Source organism: Lactuca sativa, chromosome 6, assembly GCF_002870075.4.
Source record: "Lactuca sativa cultivar Salinas chromosome 6, Lsat_Salinas_v11, whole genome shotgun sequence".
NCBI classification, from domain to species: domain Eukaryota; kingdom Viridiplantae; phylum Streptophyta; class Magnoliopsida; order Asterales; family Asteraceae; genus Lactuca; species Lactuca sativa.
The window spans coordinates 123335854-123347431 of record NC_056628.2 but is presented as its reverse complement, the minus strand read 5'-3'; the positions used below and the strand labels follow the sequence as shown (position 1 = coordinate 123347431).

The window sequence follows — 11578 nt, the reverse complement described above, 5'->3', positions numbered from 1 at the left end:
TAGCACATGTTGAATAAACTTTGGCAGCTATGGAATTAGTGCCCGTTGTGTAAACCCCGGTCACGAGGTGACTTTGTGTCTATTCCTTAGGATGAATCCTTAAGAAGGGGTGATAGTTGATTCTTAGGGTAAACCCTTAAGAAATAAATAAAATAATGGGGTTTGGGGTAATTCGGTCGATTGATTGATGTTTAAACATAATAAATTTATGTATTGTGGGTTGAAAACCCTATATGCTCACCAGGCTTCCAAGCCTGACCCATTCAGCTGTTTATATTACAGGTAGAGGACCCCGAGCATAGTCGGATGATGATGATGAGTGAATTTTGGATTATAGGCCAGTAGTTACAAATAACTATCGTAAGGCTTATAATGTCTTGTTTATGCTTTTGATCTGTATCGGAACATGACATCCTGAGGTTTTTATATAAAAGGAAATGATATATTTCTTAAAGAAAGGTTTTGACAAACTTTTATCATATTTTGTTTTGGGGACCAATTCCGCAACATCTTTTATAAATATTTCTCTGATTTGATTTTAAAAAGCATAAATTAAATTGGTCTTTTCTGGTCGAGAAATTAGGGGATGTCATAGTTGGTATGAGAGCATTAGTTTAAGCGAACTAGGAAATTGTAGAATTTCTAGACTTGAACTTATAATGCTAAGTGATGATTGTGAGATGAGTGTCTACCATAATTTAGACACGAGCACTAGTTTATTTTAGGAAGGATGCCTAAAATGCTTTTAAGTTCTAAATGTTTTGTGTTATAGCTATAATGATGCTATTATTTGTTCGGATCTATGGTCTATTGTTGACCGGATCTGGAAACCTTATGTGTGTAGGATTCTAAACGTATGACTACGATATTGGAACTAACATATAAACGTTTCGAAGACTTAACATCTAACAAAATGAAGATCTAAATTCACCTACGATTGGTGTATAGATCGAAATGCCGAGTACTCAAAGTGGGTTCGGAAGTGATAATCCACAGCCCGAGCCAATCACGATGTCTGGAGTGCAGGAAATGGTACGTATGATGTTAGGTGAACAGATGGAAGAAACAAAACGTTTACTTCAACAAAGTAAGGATGAACTTATTGTGCCAATAGGTCAGACATCTGTTCTTGAGGCAACTATTAGGGTTGCTAAGTCTATTAAGGAAATGATCAATGACACAACCGCCAAAAAAAGTTGAAGTTGGCAAGAAGAGGAAATTTGAGGGGTCTTCAAGGCCCAACAAGAGCAACATATCCTCAAAGTTTGGCAAAAGAAGAGATAAAGGAAACTGGTACGGGAAGTGCAAAAATAAACACTCTGGGAATTATGACGGGAAGGTGAAGTGCTTTAAGTGTGGAGAAATAGGGCATTACGCCAATAAGTGTACGATTCCAAAGCAGGTGTGCTACGGATGTAAAGAAGAAGGCCATATTTCTAAGAATTGTCCGAAGAACAATGAAGTAACATGGCCAAGTGCACCATCAACGCCAAAGGAATTTCAGAATATCCTTGAAGAAGCGATTAATAACACTAGCAAGTAGAAGTCAAGACTTGATACCCGAAGATCAAGTTACGAAGTAGTAATGTGAATAGTAACAAGTAGTTTAGCATGTGAGAGGCATAGTATAGGGTAAACGTGAACCTTTGTGTAATCATTTCAAGGAAATAAAATAAACCCTGGTTTTGTCGTCTGATGAATAGAATGGCTGGTGTAATTTTTTTTGAAGTTGTTCCAATCATCTGGAATTTCCATCACCAACCAAGTTGAAGTAGAGTTGATAATTGAAGATACGCGTGAAAGAAGTCCTAGTAGAGTCTAGGAAAATTATATGATTAATTGGACACATTTGTATGTGTTAAATTGTTTTGTGATTTTAGGAATTATGGACTACGAGACAGTACTTGGGACGAGTATGAGTAGGTGTGAATAGTAGTAGAGATCTATACTATTGGAAGCACATGACTCGCACTTGGATCAGGGAAAGTCACAAGGTTACCAAGAAGCTATTAATTGATTCCGTCTTGTTCTAGCCTGTCGTTACCATCATTTCGGTAATGACTAAGAAGATGATTGTTATTCCGACCTTAGAGGTCATATCAAATTGAGTCCGACTACGATGAGTTTATTATGTGGTTCAGAGAACCAAGTTCGATGTAACATTTGACTTAAGCCAGAAGATTGAAATGAAAGATGATCAAAGTGATCAATAGAAGTATCGCACTCATTGTTAAAGAATTTGGTAGTTAGAAATGATACATGTTGAACGGTGATTGTATCACATTAGAACATGAAGGAAGGTATAATTTGTTCTGAAATTTGTCCCTAGGAGATCTGAGTCTAAGTAGTGTAGTATACAATGAGAGATCATTAGAACATGACCCATCGGTCTGTTACAATAAATGAAGGAAAATACTTATTCCAAGAAGAAGGAGGAGTCCTCAATAAGGATTTATATTGTAACTCGATGGTTACAATTGAAAGTCCTATGGAGATCTGAAGCTTTTTAGGATTAGCTGGATATTATTACTGAATTATCCAAGGCTTTTCTTCGATCGCGACTCCATTGACAACTTTGACCCACAAAGGAGCTGTCTATACTTGGAATAAGAAGCATAGTAAGCTTTGAGAAGTTAAAGAAGAAGTTGTGTGAAGCACCGATTCTTTCGTTACCTAAAGGAGTTGATGAATTCACAGTTTATAGTAATGCCTCTGGAGTTGGGTTAGGATGTGTTCTGACCCAAAGGGATAAGGTGATAGCGTATTCATCGAGGCAATTAAAAGAGCATGAAAAGAACTACCCCACTCACGATTTGGAGTTGGCAGCGGTAGTATTCGCCCTAAAGATATGGAGGAGTTATCTTTATGGCACAAAGTGTAAACTTTTCAATGATCATAAGAGTCTCCAATATCTCTTTGATCAGAAGGAATTGAACATCAGGCAACGACGCTGGCTAGTATTACTAAAGGACTACGACTGTGAGATAGTTTACCACCCTGGTAAAGAAAATGTTGTTGCTGATACTCTCAGTCGGAAGGTAAGTCTTGAAAAGAAAAGGGCCAAGAGTGTTATGAATTAATGTTGTCTTGACAATTGTGAAAAGTATAAAGAAAGCTCAAGATGAAGCTTTAGAGAAAAATGACCGAAAGGAGGAACGTTTGAGTAAAACGTTGGTGTTTGATACAAACGGTCAAGCATTGAAGGCATTCCAAAATAGGATTTGGGTACCTAAGACGGGCGGAGTAAGAGATCTTCTGATGGAAGAAGCTCACAAGACCATGTACTCGATTCATCCCGGCAGTACAAAAATGTATAGGGATTTAAAACCCTATTATTGGTGGCCGACGATGAAGCTCGATGTTGCTAAGTATGTGGCCGAGTGTGTAACTTGTGCTAGGGCTAAGGCACAACATCAGAAACCGTATGGGAGTTTAGAACATTTACCCGTACCCATGGGTAAATGGGAAGATATCACCATGGATTTTATGACTAAACCGCCCAGAATACGGAAAGGTCACGACATGATTTGGGTGGTCGTTGATCGCTTCACTAAGAGTGCGCATTTCATAGCAGCCAAAGAGAAATGTTCTATGGATAAACTTGCGAATTCTTACGTGAAGGAAATTATGAGGCTTCACGGTGTTTCGTTAACGATTGTATCCGATCGTGACAGCCGTTTTACCTTAAGGTTTTGGAGGAGTCTGTAAAAGGAAATTGGGTACAAAGTTGTGTTTGAATATAGCTTACCATCTGCAAACCGATGGTCAGAGTGAATGGACGATTCAAACATTGGAGGATATGCTGAGAGCATGTACCCTAGAATTTCAAGGTAACTGGGATGAACACTTACCTTTAGTAGAATTCACCTATAAATAATAGTTTCCACTCAAGTGTCAAGATGGTACCTTATCACGCTTTACATGGGAAAAAGTGTCTGATGCCATCATGTTGGCTGGAAGCCGAGGAAAAGCAGTTTATAGGACTTGAAATAGTCCATTAGATTGCTGAAAAGTTAGAAGTGATTATGGAAAAAGATGTTAGCTGCTCAAAAGAGCTATGCTGACAAGAAAAGACAACCGATATCATTTGAAGTTGGAGATTCGGTTTCACTTAAAGTGTCGTTGTGGAAGGGACTTATAAGATTTGGTAGAAGGGGAAAGTTGAGTCCAAGGTTTATTGGATCATTTAAAGTTCTTCATAGAATCCGGAATCAAGCTTACAAGCTAGAATTACCGGAAGAACTAGAGAGTATTCATAACACCTTTCATGTGTGTTATTTGAAAAAGTTCACGGGAGGTGTCCCCGACATAATTCCCATTTCTGAATTAAGTTTGGACGAGAACCAGAGGTTAATTGGAGAACCTGAGGCAATCGTTAACCGTAAGACTAAGAAGTTGTAATGTAAGATAGTCAATTTAGTGCCTGTACGTTGGAAACATATAAATGGGCCCAATCCTACCTTGGAAACGGAGAGTGACATACTGAGTCGCTACTCGTAGTTGTTTGTTGTTGTGTGATTCCGGGGACGGAATCATCCTAAGGGGGATAGAGTTGTAACGCCCGTGTTTCTATGTTAGGAATTAATATTGACATAATGGTTTAGGTAACCTTTGTAACTCATTTAGAAGAAATGAAAATGAATTATGTGAATTTTATGTGAATTATGCGTTTTATGCTTAATTATTAGGGTTTAATTAATTAAAAATAAAAATAAGCGTCAAAATTAAAGTGTGAGATAAGTCCAATATCTTTACATAAAGTTGTAGCGGTCGAAACAAGGATTTCAGGGATATAAAGAATGCCGAAATCCGAGTTATAACGAAGAAGTTATGACCTGTCGAAGTTTCGCGACAAAACCGGCACGGTGCCGAGTGTCGTAAAACCTGAGTTTTTGATAAGCTACTTTTTAGCCTTAGTAATCTAAACGAAATTCATAGTATTCGTTAAACCGAGAAGTTCGATAAAAAGAACGCCCAAATCTGACTTCGTATGAGGAAGTTATGATTTTTCGAAGTTTCAAGTTAGCACTAGACAGCTAAAAACTCGAATTTTAGATCGAGCGATTTTTAGCCGACACAACCTAAACGAGAATTGAAGGTCACGTCATTAGGAGCACAACGGTAAAAAGTCTGACGAAAACGGATGTCGGATGAAGAAGTTATGAATTTTTAACGGATTTCCTATCGCGGTCTGTTAAAAATAATAATATAAAATTTAAAATCAAAATTAGCCAACGAAGTCTAAACGGAAGTTGTAGAGCGTAATTTTAGCTATGCGTGCATATAAAGAACGTCAAAAATGGAGCTCGTATGCGAAAGTTATGGAATTTAGAAGTTTTGGCGCGAAAATCGAGAAAATTCGCATAGTCACGAGTTGTCACGTCATCCTCGCTGACAAAGTGCCACGTGTCCTGCTGAGTCACCAACCTGCTGAGTCACCAAGTTGTTGAGTCATCCGAAGCTGTGGCACATCCGAGGAGCGACGCGTGTGCAGCCTAGTCCGAGCCTCGTACCTAGCTCCGAGCTTCGCACGTGTATGACGACTTCGCGGTCCAATCAGCGAGTGCCACCGAGATCCTCGCACATGCTTACCACCTGCGGATCGGACACATGCCTCAGACCAATCACAGACTGCCAGCAGCCCTTCGCACGCGTAGCCCTCGTGCGAGCCTTCGCCTGCGAGCCCTCGGATCTGCGACGTGTAGTTCCTTCTCAGCCGTCTGATCAGAAGCTCTTCCCTATAAATAGAAGGGTGCGAGACCTCCCGGGGGTATTTTGAAAACTTGTCACTTTTAGCCCATTTCTCCATATTTCTTTCATAGTATCATCCCCCAAAGCCCCGTTATCGATTATAAGCCCCGGAATACGCCACGAAGTGCCCGTGAAGCCCGGAAAATTTATCTTTTCGGTTTCGAAGCCCGACCATTCGCAGAGCCCGGTTTCTCAATAAAACTCCCAGTTTTGTTAGAAACGCTCGTTTTAGGAAACGAATTGCTACCCGGTTTTCATTAAATCATGTGAGTGTGTAGTTACTTTCACCTTACACATAGACATGAAGTATTTTACATAAAATACATGTTGTGTGAATATATATTGTTTGTTTATTTGAGATGGGTGCTGAAGGAATGATTTATACATGTTTTTAAATAATTTAAACTATATATGTATTTTTATCTACGAAAAATGTTGGGTAAAACGTGGGTAGATGAAATAGTAGGTATGATGAAAGATGAGTTGGATAAAGGAGATGATCAATAATATTGATCATGAGTTGAGGGTGAGTGGTGAAATTTGAGAGAATCACTTACCCAAAATGTTGGCCCCTGTCATTCAGCAAAGTATGGATGACAACCATGGACTATTCTAGACAGTCTATGGAACACTAGCAGGCCCGCAACCTGTAGGTGTAATGAACTATATGTTCATTTGTTGTACTCTAAAACCCATTGACATGTATTGCCAGAGAGAATACCTGTAAATAATACTGTCGATAAATGAGAGCTATGGACTTAGCACATGTTGAATAAACTTTGGCAGCTATGGAGTTAGTGCCCGTTGTATAAACCCCGATCACGAGGTGACTTTGTGTCTATTCCTTAAGATGAATCCTTAGGAAGGAGTGATAGTTGATTCCTAGGGTAAACCCTTAAGAAATAAATAAAATAATGGGGTTTGGGGTAATTCGGTTGATTGATTGATGTTTAAACATAATAAATTTATGTATTGTGGGTTGAAAACCCTATATGCTCACCAGGCTTCCAAGCCTGACCCACTCAGCTGTTTATGTTACAGGTAGAGGACCCCGAGCATAGTCGGATGATGATGATGAGTGAATTTTGGATTATAGGCTAGTAGTTACAAATAACTGTCGTAAGGCTTATAATGTCTTGTTTATGCTTTTGATCTGTATCGGAACATGACATCCTGAGGTTTTGATATAAAAGGAAATGATATACTTCTTAAAGAAAGGTTTTGACAAACTTTTATCATATTTTGTTTTGGGGACTAATTCCGCAACATCTTTTATAAAGATTTCGCTGATTTGATTTTAAAAAGCATAAATTAAATCGGTCTTTTCTTGCCGAGAAATTAGGGGATGTCACACATGCCTGCACCTCACTGCTAGGTACAGTTGGACCGGCAGGTCTGCGTGTGACAAAGTCATTAACGATATCGGCCGTTGCGGGCTATATCTGGTCAGTTATGGTCAAGAAACTGACAACCTAGATAACAGGAATTTACATTTGTAATAATTAATCAAATGAACTAACCTCAAAGTAATAACCGATAGATTACTGGAGGGTGTTACTAATAATACGTTCAGGACTTAGTTCATCATAGTTTTCTTTTATTTAGTTTTATTTATATAATAAGGCTAATATACCTCTCTGGGTGTAACCAGGGTTTTTAAAAGAAAACTGCTTTTCGAGTATGGTAGATACTTGCACACCTCAGTTTAGAATGATTAGTCAATCATCAACCTTTAGGGAAAATATAGGATTTTCCCAGGACAACCCGGCTACTCAAAAACAGATTGTTTAATATGAAATCAATGGATATTCATATTCCTTTCACGACTCCTTGGATTGTACATATCTTCTATGAATCTAGAATTCATGGAAGGAATGGGTTTTTCAAACACGATTTTCATTAGAAAATATTGGATTTTCTTAAAGAACACTTTTCAAAAGGATTCAAAGAACACTTTTCCACCGAAACTAAATGCTTATGAACTCACCAGCTTTATGCTGATATATTTTCAAAACTGCTTGTATTCTCAGGGAATTAGTAGACAGGTATTTCCAGGAGTTCGGAGAAGTCGAAGCGTTAGAGTCGCGCCTTTCTATTTTACTTTTGAGAAGAACAAAACTATGTATTAAGCAATGTAAACCTTTTTCACATAGGTATTCAATGTCTAGTTGTGTGTACTATGCTTGCTATGATTCAATTGTCTTGATACTACGCATGACATCCTCCACCCCGGAACGATTCCGCCATCACGGTTTTGGGGTGTGACATTGACAATTTATATGGGTTCCATTTGGCAAGAATCAATAAATTAAGATCACGAACATTCTTTGGTGTCCTAAGAGGACGAAAGGAAATGATCTTGTTAGTATTGAAGAGATCAATGTAGGAGTCACATTTATACCAAGTTCAACGTTAATAGAGACGTTTTCGTTAGCAATCAGAGTTCATACTCTTAAAGGATAGTGAAATAGAAAATTGGAAGAGTACCAAGTAATACATATAAGTGTATTTAATAGTAAACTTAGAGTATATTGATGTTAGTTTGATTCAAGACAAACTCTATGACTAAAAGAGGTTCATCAGTAACCTTAGTTTCAAATTCAGTTATTCGATGGTTCTTTTGAAGTTTTTTGTTACTATAGGGTGAATTTACCTTGAGCAAGGATCCCAATTCACACAAAGATCGCATGATACGTACTCAGTAAGCAACATGATGTTTGATAGTTAGTTGAATGTGAGGACATCATATTTAACTAAATTATATCATCGAAAGAGAATATTTTTCTTCAATTCTCTAATCCAAAGACATTGACCAATTATGATAGTCACACAGTTCAAAAGGCATTAGATTTACATGTGAATTGGCTTGAGCCCCTTTTTAGTTTATTTTTTATTTTTATTTAGGAACTTAACCAACATAAGTCTTTATCTGATTTGGTGATTATTAAGTAAAAAACTTAATATATATGATGGAGATCAGTCATTTTATTTAGGTTATCACTGTGTTCATCTTTTGCATGTTTGGACACACATCTAAAATAATAAATTTACTTAAATTTCCACAGTTGGTCCTACTTTTGGAAGTAAGTAATGATTTAAGAGTGTCATGGATATTACTTTATGTATTCTATCACAAGTAATTCTACGATGGTAATATCATATGTTCTTCAAATAGAGATGCGATGAGGTTTTTGTCCTAAAATATGTTGTGTCTTGGTTTCTCCCCAACGTTGGTTGTAAAAGGTAGTCATACATGGATTAACTAGATATGACATGAAGAATATGCGAAATCTATATAGTTGAAGTTTATTTCTTCCTTCTTCCCTAAATAGTTGAACTCAATATGTTTGTGTCCCTAGACGATTTCATGTTTTACATCAAAATGTGTTGTCACGCTCAAAGTAACTTGATAAGGGATCAATGAAGTAGGTTTTTTGGTTGACACAAGTCGCTATCGAAAAACATAATCTTGAACATTTGAGATTGACATTTATCCAAGACTCATGTTCATACATATATCTTTAAGTACAAATTAATATTTGATCACTCATCTAAGGGTTGTATCACAACTTTAAGTTATAAGTGTGGCATGCACATTCGATTATATATTCTCGATCTATTACTAGTGAATATTAGACCATATGTTGTTAGTGACTTGCATGTGTACGTGGGACATGTTGGAATATGGTTCCCAAAGTCTTAATAATTGGTAATATTATGATTAATAGTAGGTTTTTTTTTGTTACAAGCATGGACAAAATAAACAACGGATGACACAAGAAAACTATAGAGACTTGGTTTGTTAATAATTGAAGTCTTCAATTAATTAAATGAAATTTGGTGATCTTGAAGGTTCTAGATAAATGAATTGGAAAGTCCGATAATTACCAAAGATAGTCATAATTATTATGTGACTAGTTATTTATCCTTTTAGGGTTTAAATCCTTCCATGTTAACAGAAGGGGTCCTAGATCGGATGTTATGATGGCATTCTCTCCAGAAAAACCCTAGTATTCGATAGAACCAATCCTTTCTCAGAGCCTAAATCCCAGCCTCCTATGCAACATGCAAAGGGTTCTATGTGGCGCATAGAACTCGTTGTCATTCAACGTGTTGGTCTATAGGGTGAAGTCAGATGTTGATGTTTTGTTCATTGGTTGCGACTATGAAAGAGAAGCTCTCCGTTAGGCTCTTCGCACTCATGACCATTTGATCGAAGATCTATGAAGGTATCAAAGACTCAAAATATATGTAATTTGGTTTCCTTCTCTTTAGTTTACATTACACTTGATTGGTAGAACATAGATCCTTACCTGGTTTATGAGGTTAACGTTTTAGTTGCTTCCGTTGTGCACCTTTATGGCCTTTAGATCCATCGTCTCTTTGATAAATGTTTTATCATGTTATGTGAGAAAATAGAAGTTTCAAACTCTATCCCAAACACCTCTAAGAGAGGAGAGAATCGTTCCCTCCTCCGGGCGAAACCGCTAAACCCTAGGTAGAGGGTGTCGAACCCGCTGAACCCATATTCCCCAAATTCCTTCTTTGAGTTGTCTCTCTAGCGGGTTCCACAAACCATATAAACCCCTCTCTTTCTCTCTTGCTCTTGTCCCGGCCATCCCTCTCCTCCTCCAACCCGCTATGACTTCTTCCTCCCTAATATAAACAATAATTAGGGAATGAAAAGTATTGAAATCTTTCAAAACTCCAACCAAAATAAAAAGTAATGAGTTTACCGAAATAATGTTAATTATTATAACAAATTTAAATAAAAAAACAGTGAATAAAATTCTTTATGAACAAATGATGTAAAGTGACCACTTACAATTCTATACCCACCCAAAAATCAAGAAACAAAAAAAGAAAAGAAAACATGCTGTTCTGTTTGATCACAAACTAGAAACGTGTATCCCACAAGTTCTTGTAAACTTTCTAAACCAATAATGTATACATAAATTTAGTAATTTTTTCACATGTTGAATTGCTGTTTTAAAAACCAGATATCCTCAACATTCCACAAATTGTCGGAGAAGTCATCACCACCATTACCGCCGTCCGTCCATTGGTTGTTTTGCTCTACCATAGCTTGGAAATCCATCCCTTGATTGAAGTAACCCGCCGGGCTAATCAGGGCGTCTGTAAATCCACCATTAATCGGGTTATTGTGTTGAAACATTTCATGGTTTTGGCTTTGGTTGGCTGGATAATAACAATCCGTCAAGTCGGAAACAGGTGAGACTGCGGTGGTGCTTGAATTTTCCGGTGTGTAGCTAGGGGTGATCATTTGGGTATTGCCATAATTTGAACAAGTGTTTCCAGTATTGTTATTTCCATGGGGAACTACTAACTGGCTTGTAACAATACAATCCATGTTAGTTTGGTTGAGTGGGTAGGAGTTTGTGGTGGTTGTGGTAGAGGTGGTGGTGGTGGTGGAGGAGGAGGAACCACCTGTGGTGGCGGGTGTTGTGGCTGCTGCCTGAATTCGCTCTACGAGTCTTGGCATCCAAAGATACCGCATCGTGTCCTTAAATTGTTTGCTGTTAACATCACATTTCAATTGTTTTGCATGCTTTTGTACTCTCGTTCTCCAATAATTTTTGATCTCATTATCCGTTCTTCCCGGCAAATGTTGTGCTATTTTTGACCAGCTGTATAACAAAAGACATAATTAAAACTAATTATACAAATATTATATGGACATCATAACGTGTAACAAATGAAAAATTTTACATACCGATTGCCCCAACGAGAATGAAGTTCAAGAATTAAGAGTTGTTCTTCAAGAGTAATATTCCCACGACAGTACTCTGCGTTGATACCACTGCTT

At 37.6% G+C, this 11578-nt stretch overlaps 1 protein-coding gene across 1 annotated transcript; it reads right to left on the bottom strand.

Moving 5' to 3' along the window:
- Positions 1-10520: 10520 nt before the first annotated feature.
- LOC111904519 (transcription factor MYB108) lies at positions 10521-11552 on the bottom strand (the record flags this gene model as incomplete). Its single annotated transcript, XM_052764473.1, is given in 2 exon segments — positions 10521-11399; positions 11486-11552. Coding segments are annotated over 2 exon segments (746 nt in total), but the record flags the coding sequence as incomplete, so codon positions are not given.
- Between the last annotated feature and the right edge of the window lie 26 nt (positions 11553-11578).